This window comes from Microcaecilia unicolor, chromosome 2, assembly GCF_901765095.1.
Source record: "Microcaecilia unicolor chromosome 2, aMicUni1.1, whole genome shotgun sequence".
Lineage (NCBI taxonomy): Eukaryota > Metazoa > Chordata > Amphibia > Gymnophiona > Siphonopidae > Microcaecilia > Microcaecilia unicolor.
Genome location: NC_044032.1, coordinates 420952202 through 420973717, shown reverse-complemented (window position 1 = coordinate 420973717; position 21516 = coordinate 420952202). Strand labels below are relative to the sequence as shown.

At 42.8% G+C, this 21516-nt stretch overlaps 1 protein-coding gene across 1 annotated transcript in view; it reads left to right on the top strand.

The window, feature by feature from the left end:
- The window catches only part of LOC115461130 (alcohol dehydrogenase 1A-like), a 79067-nt gene that overhangs the window by 23795 nt on the left and 33756 nt on the right, over window positions 1-21516 (top strand). Inside the window, exons 3-5 of the mRNA XM_030190726.1 lie at window positions 5186-5327; window positions 12814-12901; window positions 13000-13219. Of these exons, the coding sequence (XP_030046586.1) occupies window positions 5186-5327; window positions 12814-12901; window positions 13000-13219 (450 nt within the window). The remainder of the gene's footprint in view (window positions 1-5185; window positions 5328-12813; window positions 12902-12999; window positions 13220-21516) is intronic.

The window sequence follows — 21516 nt, the reverse complement described above, 5'->3', positions numbered from 1 at the left end:
TAAGTTCTTCTATTCAATTCTTTAACACTCATGCCCTCTTGTGGTGATGTTCTGCATTGCCATTTCACATTTTTTGTGTTTATTTTTCAACAAGTCCTTTTAGACTACGGGCTAGGTTTACTAAGTGGTGCTATGGACGCAGTGGCATTTTTAACGCGTGTAAATGGTTTACGAGTGTTAAATGCTAACACGCCCATAGAAATGTATAGGTGTGTTAGCGTTTAACGCACCTTACATTTACAGGTTCATTAAAAACGCTAAAGCACCTTAGTAAACATACCCCTACGTAAGGCACATTTATCTTTTATTGATTTACAATCACACACATTGAGGCATATTTTCAAAGCACTTAGCCTTCCAAAGTTCCATAGAAACCTATGGAACTTAGCCTCCCAAAGTGCTTTGAAAATATGCCTCATTGGCTTTATTTTTCTCTTGCATGCAGCGGTATTATTGTTCTCCCACTCACAGTTGTTTCTCTTTTCTTACCAGTTCTATGGTCTATGTGATACACATAGTAATAAGCCTTCCTTAATGTATTTTTTTAAATATATCTTTCAAATAATAGTGTTGTTTTCCATTATTTTTCTTTAGCATTCATCAGTAGTCTACCCTCGGTGCACTTTTCACTTCTGTGCCGTTTACTGATTGTTGATTGGCATGCATGTGTTTATATTTGGCGCCTTTTTACGCCTTTAAAAACTCCCTTCTAAATGCAGTGTATTTTTTTCAGCATAACAGCAACATTTCATGTGCTATCCATAATTTCTTTTCACTTATCAACAGTCTTTTTAAAAGTAAGATTTAAAGTACTTTTTCACCATTAACACTTATTCAAATATACGCTTACAAAAGCACATTTGCTTTTTGATATACATATGCCCCTGCAGGATGAGGTTTTTTTTTTTGTTACATTTGTACCCCGCGCTTTCCCACTCATGGCAGGCTCAATGTGGCTTACATATTGTATACAGGTACTTATTTGCATCTGGGGCAATGGAGGGTTAAGTGACTTGCTCAGAGTCACAATGAGCTGCCTGTGTCTGAAATGGGAATCGAACTCAGTTCCTCAGTTCCCCAGGACCAATGTCCACCACCCTAACCACTATGGTGTTTTAACTCATATTGCTTTATATAGATTCTTCTCATTATTTGCTATGTCAGCGTTTTACACTTTTGTATTGTTAACATACAGAATAGCACACAGGCCTCTGCAAGATAAACTTTCCCCATAAGATAGATTGATTTCAGTTTATAGTTTTATTTCAGTGTCTTAGCCTAGATTCGCTCCATGCTCATTCTCATTATCACTTTGCCAACGCTTCACGTTACTTTATTGTTTACATACATACAGAATTGTTACACTGGTAGTTCACATTTCCTATTTTTATTTTGCAGATAAGTAACTTCTCTGTTTACTCAGTATAACATGGATTCCTCTTTTTTCTCTCCTTTTTTATACTTTTACCTCATATATTTTTATTTTCTTCTTGATCTTGATATAGGCTGCCGCACTGGCAATTTTTTTATAGCACTCTATGTTCAATGCCAATATCATTTGGGAACAGTCACATGGTTCAATTGATTTTTAAAGCGCATTCTTTATAATATTTTTTATCAGACATCGTTCATGTCCAATAGCACTCTTTTTTTTCTTTTTAGTATACACTCACAATGTACTACTCTTCATTCTTCACTTGCACTTTTTTCACATGATATCACCATGATCGCAATATTGACACAGGGAGTGCTATTACACATTCACTCATTGCACACAGTCTTTCATGATATATACATTGTGCGGTACTCTACATTCTCCACTTCCATATTCATAGATTTCTTTTGGCATTTACTCACTCTGGGGTCCTTTTATTAAGGTGCGCTGAAAAATGGCCTGCAGGTTTTGGGCGCATGCAGATCCATTTTTCAGCGTGCCTGTAAATGATTTTATGAACCATCGTGCAGATCTTGAATGCAGTATTTTCTTTTAGTGGGAGCCAGTGTAGTTTCTCTCTTAGGGGTTTTGCACTTTCATATTTTGTTTTTCCAAATATGAGTCTGGCTGCAGTATTCTGGGCTGTCTGAAGTTTCTTGATGGTCTGTTCTTTACAGCCAACGTAGAGTGCGTTGCAATAGTCCAGGTGACTTAGTACCATTGACTGTACCAGGTTGCGAAAAATGGCTCTTCGAAAGAAAGGTTTTACTCTTTTGAGTTTCCACATAGAGTAGAACATCTTCTTTGTTGTATTCTTCACGTGGTTTTCGAGTGTGAGATTTCGATCAATGGTCACTCCGAGAATTTTCAAAGTGTTAGAGACGGGAAGGGAAAAGTTTGGTATATTTATGGTGGTGAATTTACTTGTATTATGTTGTGAGATGAATATAAGACATTGTTTATTTTGCAAGACATATAGCCAAGGATAGATGTGATTGTCAAATATACACATCAAGGTTTGTTTACTTTTTTAGCATATATACATAGTGCCTTCTTCAGGAGTCTGGATACTTTGTCTTGAAAAGTTAATAGACATAGCTTACAGGATGAAGTCTCTTGTTAGTGATGTGTTGGTCTTAAGAAAGACCTTTGTAATATTGTAGAGAGTATGGCTGTGAGAGAAGACTAAGCAGGCTAAAGTGGGCACCAGTTTGGAGGGGCGGGCAATAGGGTTGGAGGTCATTGGAGCAAGCTAGGAGGGTGTTTACCATGGGGTGAGGTTGATGAAGAAAGCAAGGAGCACTAGGGCAAGCTGGGGTGATGTGTGCCATGGGGATAGAGGTCATTGGAGAAAACTAGGGGGGGAGTTTGCCATGGGAGTAGGGTTGCTAGAGATAACCAGGGTTGTACATATCATGGATAGGGTTTGCTAGAGATAGCTGGTATTGTGTGCCATGGGGGTGAGGGTTTGCTGGAGCAAGCTGGGGTTATCAGGAGATAGACGGTTGCTGGAGTAAGTTGGAGGGGTGTACCATGAAGATAGGGCAACAAGCTAGGTGTCATGGGGTGGGGTTCTCTGGACCAAACTAGGGAGGTGCACCATGGGGGAGTCCACTGGAGCAAGCTAGGTATGTGGTGGTGGGGGAAGAATGAGAGGTGTGGATATGTGGGAAGGGGAGAAGAATTTGGGCTGTGTGCATGAGAAGAAAGAAGACAAGATGGGCGTATGTGCCTGTGGTTTGAGAGCAGATACTGAGATGGTGGGGGGAGAAAAAAAGATAGGTGAGGGTATGTACATGGAGAGGAACCTTGGAGACACACAGGATTGAGGGTCTTTAGAAGTTAGAGGGTAAGAGGCGCACAAAAGTCCTGCAGGACTAATGTATTTCAGTGTGTATATTCTTACCCTTTAGTGATGAATACTATTGTTTATGTGTATAAATAATAGTAATGTATGATTTCTTCCCCTCAGTGAAAATTAGAAATTTGCATGTCCTGTTCTATGTAGTCTGAGTACAGCCCTTACCTTGTTATCCACTGAAGGATTATATTAAAGTTTGTAGCTTTTTGTTTTCCTGTACTGATTTCTTCTGTCCTGTGTTGAAGTTTATTCCAACAAAATAATCCCTTCCTTTATCTCCCCAAAACAGTTTATTCCTGCAAAATAAATCATCTCCCCAAAATCCAGGGGGGGGGGGGGGGGGAAGAATTATTTCTATAGATAACAGAACCTGGGCTTCCACTGCTGTAACGTGTACCTCCATATTACCTGACCCCGCTAAGTTGCTGCTACTCTTCATACCCCAGTTCCCTCTGTAATTCAGTGATTTTCCAGGCCTTGATTCCCCATTGTTCTCTTGCTGCAGTTTGTACTAGTTCAGAAGTGGCCCAAACTGTTAGGAGCGCTTTCTGTTGTACCTTTAGTAGGATAGACAGACTACTTATAAAGAAAACACTGTCTTCTTCTCAACATTTTCTCTGTGGCTGGTATAGGATCCCTTTGTGCTGAATTTGTGTCCAGGGAAGACACTGCTTTGGACAAAAGGGAAGATAGCTGCTTCAGACAAAATTCCTGATCCTCTTTGTTCCCATGCCAGGGTGCTTGGTCCTGTGGTTCATTTTGTCTTGTCCTTCAGCTGTGGCTGGCCCCCCATCCCAGGGTCCCTTTTACTGATGAGAATTGTTGCAGTATCCCATGTGCTATTCACCATCCAGTAAACACATGAATTATGCACTGTTGCAGACAGATAAAATGAGAGTTACAGTACCACTGTTACAGGTCTGGGATTTGGAAGCCTTAGCAGGACCTGCTGCATTTTCAACCAGCCAAGACCTTTTAACCTGTGGAATCAATAGAAATCAAGCAAAATAAAACATGGAAAAGAAAATAAGATGATACCTTTTTTATTGGACATAACTTAATACATTTCTTGATTAGCTTTCGAAGGTTGCCCTTCTTCCTCAGATCGGAAATAAGCAAATGTGCTAGCTGACAGTGTATATAAGTGAAAACATTCAAGCATTACTATGACAGTCTGACAGGGTGGGAGGAGGGGGGTGGGTAGGAAGTATGCATGGGAACATCAAAGCATATCATAGATATTCTAACAGGGTGGGTGTGGATAGGTGAGGGGAGGGTGATCAACAGAGACATACAGCTTTATGGTTTATAATGGGCTAGGAACCCCAGGTCCTTGTTAAGTCCTTTATGTTGGGTGTTAAAATATTCAATCATTCTGACTTCAAAGGTCTTACGTTCTTGTATGGTTTTAAAGTTACCTTTCAGGATTCTCACTGTGAAGTCACTGGTACAGTCCCCTCCCCTCACCTATCCACACCCATCCTGTTAGAATATCAATGATATGCTTTGATGTCCCCATGCATACCTCCGACCCACCCTGTCAGACTGTCATAGTAATGCTTGAATGTTTTCACTTACATACACTGTCAGCTAACACATTTGCTTATTTCCGATCTGACGAAGAAGGGCAACCTTCGAAAGCTAATCAAGAAATGTATTAAGTTATGTCCAATAAAAAAGGTATCATCTTATTTTCTTTTCCATGTTTTATTTTGTTTGATTTCTATTGATAACCTTAAGAGTGGACTAACACGGCTACCACACTCCTCTACTTAACCTGTGGAATGAATGCAACCGGTTTCTTTTATTTTTGTGATGCAACTTTCTCAAACCACTCAACGAAATGCAATTGCACAAACTGTCCTACCCTTACTTTATATATCCTATAGATCTTGGCTGCTGGAATTTGTCGGACAGATGATCAAGTGCTAGAAGGAGAAATGGGAGGCATTAGTTACCCAGTGATCCTAGGCCATGAAGGTGCTGGAGTTGTTGAAAGTGTTGGAGAAGGAGTGACCAATCTAAAACCAGGTAAAAAGCTGTTGATTCCGTTGGATAGCTCGGGGATATGGCCTGTGAGGTCCTCTTGAGTGGTTGCAGGCAGCTACACAGCATTACTACTACTACTTAACATTTCTAGAGCGCTACTAGGGTTACGCAGCGCTGTACAGTTTAACAAAGAAGGACAGTCCCTGCTCAAAGGAGCTTACAATCTAAAGGATGAGGAGCTTACAATCTAAAGGATGAAATGTAAAGTTGGGGCAGTCTAGATTTCCTGAATAGAAGTATAGTGGTTAGGTGCAGAAGGCGACAATGAAGAGGTAGGCTTTGAGCAAGGATTTGAAGATGGGCAGGGAGGCATTACAGGATCCATCCCCGGTTTACTGTCGGTATCTCTCATTTTTAGCAGTCTACAGACCACAGTAATCCTTACAGAGTTCTGCCTTTTTCCATAGCAGTGCAAAAGTTACTACCTTGGTGATTGTAATTTTTAAATGTTTTTATTCTTGTTATTTTGTAGAATAACAAGTGCCTACATTTCACTCATATCAATATACAGTAAAAATATTTGCTAGTACTGTGTGCATAGTTATTTACAGTACTGTCTTGATTATCCAACCTTCCATAATCCGACTATCTGGTATATCTAACAGACCCTCCCCACGGTTATGTCATCACATTTATTTCTGTTAAAAATCTTTGTTTTAGAACAATTTTTCAAAATTGGGAACTCTATACATTTGGTTATGCAGTGTTTTCCTTGTTATCTGACTTTTTACTTATCTGACAACGGGTTTGTCCTGATTGTGTTGGATAAAACATTTTTAGCCCGTCTTTGTTTTCCTACAGGAAATGACAGGCGGCAAGTAAGGCACTTGCCGCGCAGCCATTTCAGGGGGGAACTCTTATCGCCACCATTGAAGTGGTGGTAAGGGCTCCCACTTTAACCTGGCAGTAACCGAGCAGCACGTGGCACTGCTCGATTATCTCAGGCTACACTCCGGCGCTACAAAAATTAATTTTTGTAGCGCCGGAAATGATAGCACGCTAGAGGTGGAAGTATCGCTGGGCTGCTGCGGTAGTCCGGCGATACTTCCTGTATAGCAAGCAGTAAGCCCACATTGGGCTTACTGCTGCTTAGTAAAAGGAGCCCTCAGTATTTGTAGCACACTGAGATCCTTTAAAAAAAAAATCCAGGGTTCACACATTTCTTAAAAAGTGCACCTACAGGCCACATGCTAAATAAATGAATGAAATGCTGGGATCATTTACCAGTTATAGAGACAGCACTAACCATCTGAAAAGGTTATTAAAAATAGTGAGAAATATAAGGTTTAGTTCTGACAACAGCCAACAGGCAAAATAACAAATTCATACAGGAGAGCAGTACCCAAACAAGTTTCATTGCATTTTAACCTATTTTTAGAAAAGGATCCAGGGGTGATTGGGAATTTACAGAGCAGTAAGCCTGACGTCGGTGCTGGACAAAATAGTGGAAACTATTGTATAGAGTAAAATCACTGAACACCGTTGTATCGCTCCATGGTGCGACCGCACCTTGAGTATTGTGTTCAATTCTGGTCGCCGCATCTCAAGATAGATATAGTAGAATTGGAAAAGGTGCAGCGAAGGGCGACTAAAATGATAGCGGGGATGGGACGACTTCCCTATGAAGAAAGACTAAGGAGGCTAGGGCTATTCAGCTTGGAGAAGAGGCGGCTGAGGGGAGACATGATAGAGGTATATAAAATAATGAGTGGAGTGGAACAGGTGGATGTGAAGCGTATGTTCACGCTTTCCAAAAATACTAGGACTAGGGGGCATTCAATGAAACTACAGTGTAGTAAATTTAAAACAAATCGGAGAAAAGTTTTCTTCACCCAACGCATAATTAAACTCTGGAATTCGTTGCCGGAGAGCGTGGTGAAGGCGGTTAGCTTAGCAGAGTTTAAAAAGGGGTTAGACGGTTTCCTAAAGGACAAGTCCATAAACCACTACTAAATGGACTTGGGAAAAATCCACAATTCCAGGAATAACATGTATAGAATTTTTGTACGTTTGGGAAGCTCGCCAGGTGCCCTTGGCCTGGATTGGCCGCTGTCATGGACAGGATGCTGGGCTCGATGGACCCTTGGTCTTTTCCCAGTGTGGCATTACTTATGTACTTGATGGTTTAATGGGACAGAATCAACATGGATTCAGGGAAGCCTTGCCTCATCAATTTGCTTCATTTCTTTGAATGCGTGAATAAACATTGATAAAGGAGAGCCGGTTGATGTAGTGTACCAAGATTTTCAGAAAGCATTTGACAAAGTCCCTCATGAAAGATTCCTGAGAAAATTAAAGAGTCATGGGATAGGAGGCAATGTTCTGTTGTGAATTAGGGATTGGATAATGGATAGAAAACAGAGGGTAGGGTTAAATGGCCAATTCCTTCAGTGGAGGAGGGTGAATAGTAGAGTGCCCCGTACAGAGACCGGTGCTATTTAACGTATTTATTAATGATCTGGAAATGTCCACTTGGGAGGGGGAAGCATTTCCTGTCCCTCCCCCCCCCCAGCATTAGATATACTTTTGCTGGTGGGAATGTGTAAGCCCTGCCAGTCGAAGGAATCCACTGCCAAAGCAGCCCCCTTCCTCCTCGTGCTGCCTCTGGAGTGAGGAAGTTAGTGGGGTGCCTTCAGCCACCAATACTGACACTCCTCGAGCATGCTCAGTTCATGCATGGGAAGTGTAAATGTTGGTGGCTGGAGGCACTCCGCTGACTTCCTCACTCCTGAGGCAGTATGAGGAGGAAGGAGGTGATTCAGGCAGTGGATTTATTCGGCTGACAGGGCTTCAGCTACCCCACCATCCATTGAACAGGTACTGCAGCTTTGGAATAGGCCTGAGCCCATTCTCTCTCTTTCATATGTGCCTCTCCCTTGTGCTTTCACCCATTCTCTCCTTCTCTCATATGTGCCCCCCCCATTCCTTTACCCATTTCTCTCTCTCTCTCATGTGCCCCCCCCCCATGCCTTCACCTATTCCCTCTGTCTGTCTCTCAAATGTGCCGTGCTGTGCCTCCCCTCCCACGGTTCTCTTTCAATGCCTTCCCCCGCCTCCACAGTCAGTCTGGCATCTCTCCCTCTCCTCCCCTCCTGGTTTATTCCCCCCCCCCCCCCCCCCCCCCAGTAAATCGTTGCCCTGCAGTGGCAGCAGTATTGAAACACTGCCTTGACTTGTATCGGGCCTTTCCTTATAACCTGTCCCTCCAGCTTCTGAAAACAGGAAACTGTGTCAGAAGGGGGCAGAATGGGGCAGAGGGAAAGGCCCAGTGCAAGCTGAGGCAGCATTTCAATACAGCTGCCGCTGCAGGGTGAAGATTCACTGAAAAACAAGATAAATTAGGAGGGGAGGCAAGGGGAGAGAGAGCCACCGGCAGTCAGAGAAGGGAGGGAGAGATGCCAGACTGACCATGTGTGCATGCGAGGAGGCAGTTAATTATGAATTGTGATTACATTTTTTAATCGCAATTAATAATTAATGCATTAATTGCAGCATTAATCACAATTAATGTGCAGCCTTAGTTAGAGCTCATGCGGATTGTAAAAAGTTGCAGAAAGACCTTAGGAAGTTAGAAGACTGGGCATCCAAATGGCAGATGAAATTTAATGTGGACAACTGCAAAGTAATGCACATTGGGAAGAATAATCCAAATCATAATTACTAGGTGCTAAGATCCACCTTAGCAGTCAGCACCCAAGAAAAGGATCTAGGTGTCAGTGTAGGCAATACGCTGAAATCTTCTGCCCAGTGTTTGGTGATGGCCAAAAAAGCAAACAGAATGCTAGGAATTATTAAGAAAGGGATAGAAAATAAGACTAGTAATATTATAATGCTTCTGTATCACTCCATGGTGCAACCACACCATGAGTATTGAGTATAATTCTGGTCGCTGTATCATAAAAATATAGCAGAATTAGAAAAGGTTCAAAGCAGGGTGACCAAAATGATTAAGGGGATGGAACTCCTCTCATAGGAAAGCCTTAAGAGATTAGGACTCTTCAGCTGGGAAAAGAAATGGCTGAGAAGGGATATGGTAGAGGTCTACAAAGTACTTTATAGTGTAGAATGGGTAAACATAAATCGATTTTTTTTTTTTACTCTTTCAAAAAGTACAAAGACTAGGGGACACTCAAGGAAGTTACTTGGTACTACTTTTAAAACTAACAGGAGGAAATATTTTTTCACTCAACGAATAATTATGCTCTGGAACTTTTTGCCAGAGGATGTGGTATCAGCGGTTAGTGTATATGGGTTTAAATAAGGTATGCACATGTTCCTGGAGGAAAATTCTATAGACTGCTATTGAGATAGACATGGGGAAAGCCACTGCTTGTCCCTGAGATCAATAGCATGAATCTTGATACTATTTGGGATTCTGTCAGGTACTTGTGACCTGAATTGGCCACTGCTGGAAGCAGGATACTGGGCTATATGGACCATTTGTTTGACCCAATATGGCTATCCTTATGTTCTTACTTCACAAGGTTGATGCTCTCCTTTTAGGAGATCTCTCTCTTCCAAGGCAGTACAGGGGCTGTCAGACTTGATGTGGGACTTCTTTACATCGTCCCTGTAGGTCTCCTGCATGTACCTCCCTGCCTCCCTCAGCTTCCTGCCTCCCTCAGCTCCTCCAAGTATGCTGCTCTAGACTCAAGAGAACGGATTCATTCTGTTTGCATCAAGCACACACATATAACCTCTTGCCAACTGGGAGATAATCATACATGTGACTCTCAATGCAAAAGACTGGATAGCACCTCTCTTGCTGCTGAACTGCTGTCTGCGTCTTAGTATTATTGAGTTGTTTAATTCAAATTTGTTAAGCTACTGGGGATATTAGATTAATATAAAGAGCCTTAAGGTAATATGGTATAGTATGTGATTTATTTAGTGTTTGCTTCTCAGAAAATAATTAAATGTAATTAAAAATCTGTAACGAAACTCCCTTCTTGTTCTCCTATTAAGGAGCATCCAAATGGCAGATGACATTTAATGTGAGCAAGTGCAAAGTGATGCATGTGGGAAAGAGGAACCCAAATTATAGCTACAGGATGCAAGGTTCCATATTAGGAGTCACCACCCAGGAAAAAGATCTAGCTGTCATAGTTGATGATAGGTTGAAACCCCCTGCTAGGGCTCTTCAACTTGGAGAAGAGACAGCTGAGTGGAGATATGATAGATGTCTATAAAATACTGAGTGGAGTGGAACAGTAGATGTGAATTACTTGTTTACCCCAAGTAGTTTTGATAACAGTGATAACAGGAGACGGCAAGTTTATTTACTTTCCTAGATTGGTTGAATACCAGGGACCCAAATTTACATTTTCAGATGCATTATCATTATCATGAGATCTCTTTTTTAGACATTATGATTAAAAAAACCACTTATTCCTTTAAAACAACGATTTATAGGAAGTCTACAGACAAGAATAATTACTTACATTTCACTAGTTTTCATAACCGGTCATTAAAAGAAAATCTACCATATTCACAATTTTTGAGGTTACGGAGACTTTGCACAGATTTTGACGACTTCAAGGACAAATCTAAATACATGGCTCATAGGTTTAACAATAGAGGTTATCCCCAAGAATGCGTAAAGAAAAGTCTAAGAAGGGCCATTGGGAAGGACAGACAAGATCTTTTATATGAGAAGACAGACAGACGTAGCCCAGACTTAGTTTGTACGCTTAAATTTTCACATTTTTCAGGAGGCATCAAGAAAATTATCAAAAAACACTGGCACATTTTAGAAACAGAAAAGTGCTTTACTGATTTAGTACCAGTGATAGCATATTCACGCAACCGTAATTTGAAGGAGTTTTTGGTACCATCTACCCTTCCAGGTCCCAGTTCAACTATAGATGGAGGTAATGGTCACATCCCTTGTGGTAGGTGTTCAGTATGCAAACACTCTTTGACTCTAACATCATTTTATTGTCAAAACAATCAAAAAAACTATCCTTTAAAACAGTTTTCAGATTGTAATACTGTGGGTGTAATTTATATTATTATATGCCCCTGTGGTCTGTTATATGTGGGGAAAACTAAAAGGGCAGTGAAAACAAGAATAATAGAACATAGGAGCTGTTTGACAAGACAGGTGCAAAGTGCCCCATTGGTTCCACACTGGGGCTGTTGTTTTTATTCATTTTTATTCACTTTACAATAAAGAACTTGTTTAAGAAGACACCATCTGAGAGGTTTTTTTGGATCCACTGTTGCTTTTGCATCACAAGGCTGAAGCCAGTCTCCACCCACTCCAACCAAAGAGGTTTTAATTCTCCCCAATGCAGCTGCCACCATCTTACTACAACCAAAACAATGAAATTCATAGGGCGACAAGCTCCACCTACTGGCTTCAGCCCACATAATGTGCCAGATAGGTTCATTCTGTCTTCTGTTATCAAACCTCCTTGGTTTACCCTTTCCAAGAATACTAGGATTAGGGGTCACACAATGAAGCTACTAAATAGTAAATTTAAAACAAACTGGAGAAAATATTCCTTCACTCAGTGTGTAATTAAACTCTGGGTTTTTTTGCAGAAAATATGGTAAAAGCAGTTGGCTTAACAGGGTTTAAAAAAAGGTTTGGATAATTTCCTTTAAAAAAATCCATAAACTACTACTACTACTAATAATTTCTGTAGTGCTACTAGATGTATACAGCACTGTATTCTTTATATACAGGTACTTTCTATGTCCCTAGTGGGCTCACATTCTAAGTTTTTGTACTTTGGACAATGGAGGGTTAAATGACTTGCCCAGGCTCACAAGGAGCTGCAGTAGGAATCGAACCCAGTTCCGCAGGATCTCAGTCCGCCCAGTAACCATTAGGCTACTCCTCCCTACAACGTACAACGGAGGGGGTCAGAGTACACAACACAAGCAGTCCAGAAAAAAGCACAAACCGCTCTCAAGAATGGAATAAGTGTGCTGTCTCTCCCCTCCACCACCAGCATTGCTGTATGGCTGGAAGGAAGCAACCACTAATGGCCTTTTGCCATCTTTTATCCTGGCTTTGGATTGTTCTTTCTTCTGTTTTAGCCAGAGCTGAGTGCCCCAGATTAAGCAAAGACAAACACCTGTACATACTAATAGCCCTGGGATGAACAAAGAAAGCACCAGTGAAATGAACCCACCAGATGCCACAGAGATACACTTTTTGCATAACAACAACCTATGTATTGAGTGTTGCTTGTTTGAATTGACCCCTGAAGCAGGCATTAGTTTACACCAGAACACACGGCCTGTGTCGGGTCATAATAAAGCACACTTATTTTATTCTTGAGAGCCCTTTGTGCTTTTTTTCTGGACTCCTCCTCCCTACAAGCCATTATTAAGATGGATTTGGGAACATCCACTGCTTTTTTTCTAGGATAAGCTGCATAAAATCTGTTTTGCTCTTTTGGGATCTTACCGGGTGCTTGTGCAACAATATTTATCTATCTTATTTTTTTTTTCCTAGGGGACAAGGTCATTCCACTTTGTATTCCTCAATGTGGAACGTGTAGTTCTTGTCTGCATCCAGCGACCAACTGTTGCTTCAAGACCCAGTTAGTTTGTATTATTCAAACTTTTTCTTAGAGCAGTGGATGTTACTAAGCCTAACTTTTTCATTTTTCTAACTGGCCGATACGTTTTTGTTCAACAGCTTGAAAGAACCTCAGAATCTGATGCCTGATAAAACCAGCAGGTTTACCTGCAAAGGGCTGCAGGTGCACCACTTTCTGTGGAACAGCACTTTCTCCGAATACACCGTTGTACCAGAGGATGCTGTTGCAAAAATTGATGCTGCTATGCCACTAGATAAAGCCTGCCTTTTTGGCTGTGGATTTTCCACTGGTTATGGGGCTGTAGTCAACACTGCTAAGGTAAGGAATCACCCTTGAGTTAGGTGAAAAGGTATTTTCCATTGATAAGCAGGATTGAATCAGGCACACAAGTGAATAACGTCTCCCCCCCAAGATGGAACTGCTCTATGAGAGCTCAGGATGTAGTGGAAAGTTATAAGCATGTATGACCCTTCCCAAGCCCAGTAGTCTCCTCAGATCATCAGTTTTCTTCTGCGCTGCCAAATGGATGTGTGACAAAATTCTGTCAACAAATTTAGTTCTATTATGGGGCCAATATTCAGTGCTACTAAACCATGTTGAAGAGGCTCCTGTTTGGTTAAAATGCACTGACCGGGCTATAACCAGATATTCAGCAGCACTTAAACTCGGATAAGGCCATTGATTATCCAGACAGACCGCTGCAGCAATGTTCAGGTAGCACTGCAGTGAAAAAAGGCTGTCCTAAATTTATCTGGGTACCGGCCTGAATGTCAGCCAGTACCTGCATAACTTTGGTGGCCACTGATGACCCTGATGATCAGTACCAGTGTCCAAACTCGGCCTGCTATTGAATATCCAGGTCATTTTGTGCCTCCAGTAGTCAGCAATGCATGTTGTTTTGTTTTCTGTAATATACTTACACAGTTCTTTGTCTCATTGTGTCTGTTTAGTTATTACTTTATTTTGCAGTGTTTGATATACCGCCAGTCCCAAAACAATTAAGTGAACATTATGTTTTTGTTTTTTTTTATTGTTGAAATGTTAACTCTTCTGCTGTGCCCTTTTTATACTGGAAACTTCCACACAGACCTTCATCTTCTCTGCCTCAGCTGTTGGGACTGAGTCTTGATGAAGAGGTTATTGTATGTTCTGAATAGTCATGTTTATAAGCCCATTGAAACAATAGAATTATAGAGCTCCTCTTTCATAGGTTTCAACTCAGCCTTCCTTTCTGCGGTAGAGGTTGATCAGACCACGCAAGTTATCTGGGAGGGGGGGGGTTATTTCAGTCTAACCTTTAGCTCTGTATGCTCCTAGGGGCAAATACCTCCCATTGTACAGTGGTCCAAGAGGTCCAGAAGCAGAGGAGCGATGGGTGGAGTTTTTTCCTTGCTCTATTACTTTAGAGGTTCCCAGGCCATACAACACGTGCCTTGCTCAAGGTTTCTTTGGACCTTTGGATGGCACTCTAAGTCACAGACCTTAACTGTGTTGATTGAAACAATCCCTTTTCTGTCTCTGCCCCTTCTTACAAACATTCAGAAATCCATCCTACATTCAACCAACTTCTTCTCTTCATTTATATGGGTAGTTTGATGTTTTTAGAATTCCAAGCCTTTCTTCCAGAAGATAGGATCCAGGTTACGATGATACTTTTGCCTTTCAGTCACCACTTGGTGTCATAGCAAGAGCAGACTTCCTGATGCTGGAGCACAAAACAGTGTCTTATTAGGTCGTTCCCTTCCCCATTTAATTATGAGGCATCTTCAGTGGTATCTCATTTTGAAATGGAATTAATGCTCCTAAACGTGTTCATCAGTATTCCCGCCCCTCTCCCCTGCTGTACCAGGTAATACAGGGTTGGTCTCACAAATCTAATTTAGCAGTTGGTGTACCCTTTGCGCCATGGCAGTGGAAGTCCTCATTACAGCTGGCTCAATTCAAGAGTGGGGAACTCATCTCCACAATCCTTGTTCACAAAGCAATTAGTTAAGATGCAAGATTCCACCCATTTCTGTTGGGAACACTGCTCATCACATCACGCTGCCTTTTGGTCAAGCTGTGAGGGCCAGTCTGTCCACGTTAACAAATGGACTGCTCTATGACAATGCGGGCTGCTGTAAACACTGTATAAATCTGAAAGTACTGAGCAGCCCAAAGCTTGAGAGTCCCCCACTTGTGCACTTCACTCAGTCATTTGCTGATGGAAAGCAGTGTTGCTCGCCTATAAGAGATGTTTTCCATAGACAGAAGGATTGATACCCACCTGCCTGAGAAGCATTTTCCTTCTACAGCTTTAGAACTAGCTGAAGAGCTGAGGAGACTGCTGTGCATGGGAAGGGCTGCACATGCTCAAATGACATCACATACTTGTGTGCCTGTTCAATCCTGCTTTCTACAGAAAACACCTGTCACACTTAAGCAACATTACTTTTCTTACATGAAATCCTTCACCTGTTTTATAGAATGTGACAAGCAGCAGACTTTGGTGGGTTTCGTATGCTGCCTGATTTGACATCGTGCCTTTATCGTGCATGTACTCCAGTGTTCCCTGAAGCAGGCTTTCCGCCAAAACATCTCAGGCTTCATCCATGTAATTTTAATTATGTTTAAAATGATTTTATTGATGCTTCGGCATATTAAATCTTACTAATACATTTCACTGTACAAATTCCACTAACAAATCTTGCTGCATAAACTTAACGCAATACAAAACAGCATCAAAAGGTTTTTTTTTAACATTTTCTCCCCTATCCCCCCCTTCCCCCCAGTCCCAACATGAATCAATTATATTTCTATAATCCCACTGACATTTATCCCTAACTCCAAATAAAAATATAATCAGAGAGTCTTAGTAAATATTAGGCTATCCCAACCATGTGGTTTACCCTCTTTCCTTACTATTATCCCCCCCCCCCCCCATCTATATCCCGTGAGGCCTTGACTCTGATGACCCCCCTGGTGATGGGTGGGCAGTATCTTATCAAAACACAAGCAATAACAAATCCGAGTATGATATTAAAGAAACTTCACAATCCCGTCTAACATTAGTGTAGTAAGACATTACATCATCAAGGCTTTTACTATATCCCTCCCCTCCCCACCTAGACTTCCCTAACCCCCAAACCCCTTACTCTCACCCTCCCCTCACCCCTCCCCCACCCCCAATCAAACCACTTTAAGCACCACTTCTTACGTCTTCCCATATGATGTCTTGTCTCAATCTCTGAGTAACATTACCCAAAGTAGAGTAAGCATATTTCTATTTCTCCCCCACCTCCCCCCCTACTACCATTGTCGCCACATTTCAATTCCTCTTCTTTAAGAATTTAGGATTCTACTACACGCCACAGCAGTCAGGGATTCCCAAAACAGGAACCACCTCTGGCAAAAAAAGGTCACCCTTGGAGGAAGCCAGGTCTCCTATTCCTCTACGCTCTAATGCACAAAGAAAAATCATATGGGATCGCCATTGCTGTAGGGATGGAGACTCAGCAGTTATCCAATGCTTGAGAATACATTTCTTGCCAATAAGGACCGCCCGTTTCAAAAATGGTTTCAAGCCCCTAGACAGATGCAGGAACACCCGAAAAATATCAAACAGTTGGGACGGGCCTGGTTGCCACTGAATCCCCCACATCAAGGAAACATGTTGGCAAACCTGCTTCCAAAATTCAAGAACCCTTGGACATGACCAAAACATATGTCCCAGCCCAGCTGAAGTTTGAGCGCATTTTGCACGTATGTCATCTTTCCTCATGGCCGCTCGATAAGCCCTGTGTGGGGATATATACATCCGCAGCATAAGTTTATAATGTAGCTCTTGCAGCGTCACATTATTGGTTAATTTTTGAATGCCCAAGAGACTGGTCTTCAAATTATCTCTGTGTAAAGTAATTGGGAATTCTTCTTTCCAACTAGTCACCAGCTGGTCATAGTCCACTTCACCCAAATGTTCTCTCAAAGTGGAATGATAATATTTGAGAGGAATTGCCAGCTGTGCATCAAGGCCAAAATAGTTAGCAATCTTTCCCACACCTGCGGTTGCAAAGAGGAGAGGGGGAGAAATCTTATATAGTGTCTCAGCTGAAACATAGAAAAATAATTCACACCCTCTAGCTTATACTCTGCCTTCAAATCTTCCAATGACTTCAAAGTTCCCTCTTCTGTATATAACTGGTGCACATATTGTAGTCCCCTAGACGCCCAAGTTGCAAAATGGACCAAGGAAGAACCCGGCGAGAAATCCACGTTACCCTGTAACGGCAGCAATGGAGAGGACTCAGCATGTAAGCCATAAACATGACAGATCCAGCGCCACACTCTCCTCAACGACATCAGCAATGGCGCAAACGCCGCGGGTGTGTGCAATCTCTTCGATGGCGCGTGTAGCCAATCGCTAAAGTGAAGCCGGGCAAACAACCCAGTCTCAGCCACAGTACAGGAGAAATAAGAGGATCCTCTGAACCAGTCAGTAAGATGTCGCACATTACTTGCTACCGAAAATAGCTTTACATTCAATAGCCCCAGTCCCCCCTGCATGCACGGGAGATAAAGTTTAGATGCCTGCAGTCTAGGTCTTCTGCCCTGCCACAAGTAACACGTTACCAGGCGCATCATCCATTTGTCATCCCCATGTTTAAGAAAAATGATATAGTAGAATTAGAAAAGGTACAGAGAAGGCCGATGAAAGTGATAAAGGGGATGGGACCACTTCCCTGTGAGGAATGGCTGAAGCGCCTAGGGCTGTTCACCTTGGAGAAGAGATGGCTGAGGGGAGGTATGATAGAGGTCTATAAAATAATGAGTGGAGTGGAACGGGTAGACGTGAATTGTTTGTTTACTCTTTCCAAAAATACTAGGACTAGTGGGCATGCAATGAAGCTACAAAGTAGTAAATTTAATACGAATCTGAGAAAATCTTTTGTCACTCAATGTGTAATTAAACTCTGGAATTCGTTGCCAGAGAATATGGTAAAGGCAGTTAGCTTAGTACTACTACTACTACTACTACTATTTAGCATTTCTATAGCGCTACAAGGCATACGCAGCGCTGTACAAACATAGAAGAAAGACAGTCCCTGCTCAAAGAGCTTACAATCTAATAGACAAAAAATAAATAAAGTAAGCAAATCAAATCAATTAATGTGAACGGGAAGGAAGAGAGGAGGGTAGGTGGAGGCGAGTGGTTACAAGTGGTTACGAGTCAAAAGCAATGTTAAAGAGGTGGGTTTTCAGTCTAGATTTAAAGGTGGCCAAGGATGGGGCAAGACGTAGGGGCTCAGGAAGTTTATTCCAGGCGTAGGGTGCAGCGAGATAGAAGGCGCGAAGTCTGGGGTTTAAAAAGGGTCTGGGCGGCTTCCTAAAGGAAAAGTCCATCGACCATTATTGATTTGGGGAAAATCCAGTGCTTATTTCTGGGATAAGCAGCTTAAAATGTATTGAGCTTTTGTTGGATCTTGCCAGGTATTTGTGATCTGGATTGGCCACTGTTGGAAACAGGATGCTGGGCTTGATGGACCTTTGGTCTGTCCCAGTATGGCAATACTTATGTAGCTTTTGGTCACTTTTATTGTCTGCATTCATTAGTTTAATTGTACTTAGCATGTTTGAAGCATTGTCAGTTACGATATGTAGAATTTGGTCTTTTTTAAAGTTCATAATGTGGCAGAACCTTTTCCACTAAGAATGGAGAAACTCGCTGGTGTGATGAGCTTCTTTGTCTTTTACTGCCAGTGTCTTGGTAGCTATTTCAATTTTGTTGCAAACAAATTGGACATTGATGGCAAAGTAGTTCACTCTGTAGTGTGTGCAGGCAAAGCACCCCTTGAGAATTTTTTTTTAAGTTCTTCCTTTTGGTTAAGGGCTTCTTCACACACCATTTTTTTAAGTACTGTCTCTTTCCAGAGAAACACCAAGTTTGCAGGCCATTTCTCCATTCACACCCATAAAAGCTGGTTGTGAAAATAATGATAGAAGCACACTATCCTTTACAACATGTTGTATGATATATTTTTTGAATGTATCTGCCATCATTGTTACAGTAACTTTGTCACTGAGGGCCAGATGCACTAAACTTAATGAGCCATTAACGAGCAAGTAGTAAACCCTGGCATGCACTAAAGACATTTTTCCGACTACGGTAGCAGCTAACGAAAACGGAATGCAGATGAGCAAATTGTGTAGAAACCCTGTTGTAATGAGATGCACTAACCTTTTCCGATTGCCTTAACGCTGGAAAATCTAACGAGAGGTCTGTACCTCTCGTTGGGGCTGTGCGGGATTGAAAAACTACTACAAAAGTAAAAAAACAAAAAATTGGGGAAAAAAAGTCAAGAGCTCGTCAGTGCAATAATAAAAACTTCTATTTCCCCCCCCCCCCCCCCGAAGACGCCACACTACTCACCCCCTGCGATGACGCCCATCCAAAAAACCACGCCCATTTTGGCTGCCTCCCCCCCCCCCCTGCAATAATAAAAACGTCTTTTTTGGCAGTGCTTCACTAAGCTGAGACCTGGAAGTCCCTGAGTCAATCACAATGCGTTTAGCCAAGCTAAATGCGCTGTGATTGGCTCAGGGACTTCCAGGTCTCTCAGCTGAGTGAAGCACTGCCAAAAAAGACGTTTTTATTATTGCAAGGGGGGAAGGCGGACAAAATGGGTGCCTATCCAAAAAAAACCGTCCATTTTGGCCCCCTTAATAATAAAAATGTCTTTTTTGGCAGTGCTTCACTCAGCTGAGACCTGGAAGTACCTGAACCAATCACAACGCGTTTAGCCGAGCTAAATGCGCTGTGATTGGCTCAGAGACTTCCAGGTCTCTCAGCTGAGTGAAGCACTGCCAAAAAAGATGTTTTTATTATTGCAGGGGGGAATGACATCCAAAATGGACGTTTTTTTTGGATGGGCGTCCTGAACTGTACTGTCCTCTGTTGAGCCGCATCGGAGGGTGTGAGCAGCGCGGCGTCTTCGGCACAGGGAGGCGTATTTGGCATGCGCAGAGCAGCCAGCATAACGCTTGGCTGCTGTGTGCATGCTCGACCGGCCGACTGTTTAACGACGGAATAGAGAATGCAAGTGAGCTACAACGAGCAGCTCATTTGCATTCCTATTCCTTGATGCATGCCCGTTCCTTACCGATTTGCTAAGGGAATCGGTAAGGAGAGGACTTTAATGAGTCTTTAGTGCATCTTGCCCTGACTAAATATCTTGTAACAGATGTCTGAAGTTTTCTGGTCCTATGCCTGGCTGGAAGTATTGGGCATTGGTTCCTTATTTTTGCTGTCATCGTTCTCACTCACAGCTTTGAATACTTCTGGATGAAGGTGCTGTAAATGTCTTTTCAGATTGGATGCTCTTGTAGGAGCATTTTTATCACTGTCTGAATATGTGCTGATCTTGACATTACAGCATTTGTCTTCATCTGGGTCCAGCGTCGTACACTCACACAAAATATTTTCCATCGAGTTATGGTGAAATGGTCAAATACAGCTGACTTCATGGAAAGCTTATTTGATATTATAAATTTATATTAAAAAAAATTGTCAAACAAAATTCCATGCTGCAGGGGAAGGCAGGAAGGAAAGTGTCTGTATCCTAGCTACTTCTCATGCCTCCCCCTGTAGTCTATTGGCTAGCTGTGTCTGATGGGGTTGGAGGGAGCTTCTGTAGACTAGGCAGCAGCGAAAGAAACAGGCTCGCCTCGAGCCTTCCCTTCCCTCTCAGTGTCCCGCCTTCCTCTGATGTACTTTCCTGTTTCCGCGAGGGCGGGACACTGAGAGGGAAGGGAAGGCTCGAGGCGAGCCTGTTTCTTTTGCTGCTGCCGCCACTTTGATTCTGAGGTAAAATAAAAGATTTTTTTAAAAACTGGGCAGCAGGAATAAAAGGGGGATGTTGCGGGAGAAGAGGGCAGGCAGGTGGGGCTTGGGTTTGAACTGGAACTCGGGGGCTGAAAGGGGATGGGAGGGGAGGTTGGGGGTAAAGGAGAATTGTTGGACATGGATGGGAGAGGAGGGCAGGAGAGAGGAGAAATCGATGGACATGGATGGGAGGGGAGGGCAGGGGAGAGGAGAAATTGCTAGACATGGAAGGGAGGGCAGGGAAGAGAGGAAAATTGCTGGACATGGATGGATAGGGGAAGAGGAGAATGCTGGATATGGATGGCTGAAGGTAGGGTTACCATTCGTCCGGATTTCCCCGGACATGTCCTCTTTTTGAGGGCATGTCCGGGGCGTCCGGCGGATTTTGCCTGCACCCACGTTTGTCCGGATTTCTGGACAAACGTGGGCGCGGGTGCGGGCAGGCGCGTGCGTGTGGGCGGGCGATCGGCGCCGTGGTAACCCTACTCCCGTCCCCTCCCCTTCCTTACCATGTTCCCTGGTGGTCTAGTGACGTCTTCGAGGCAGGAAAGAGCCCCCTCTTTCCTGCCTGGAGCGCTGCCTCCCCTGTCTATCATCCTCCTCGGTCTGGCTGGGGATTCAAAATGGCCACCGAGAGTTGAACTCTCGCGAGGCCACTTCAACTCTCGGTGGCCATTTTGAATCTCCAGCCAGACCGAGGAGGATGCAGCAGGCAAGGACAGGCAGCGCTCCGGGCAGGAAAGAGGGGGCTCTTTCC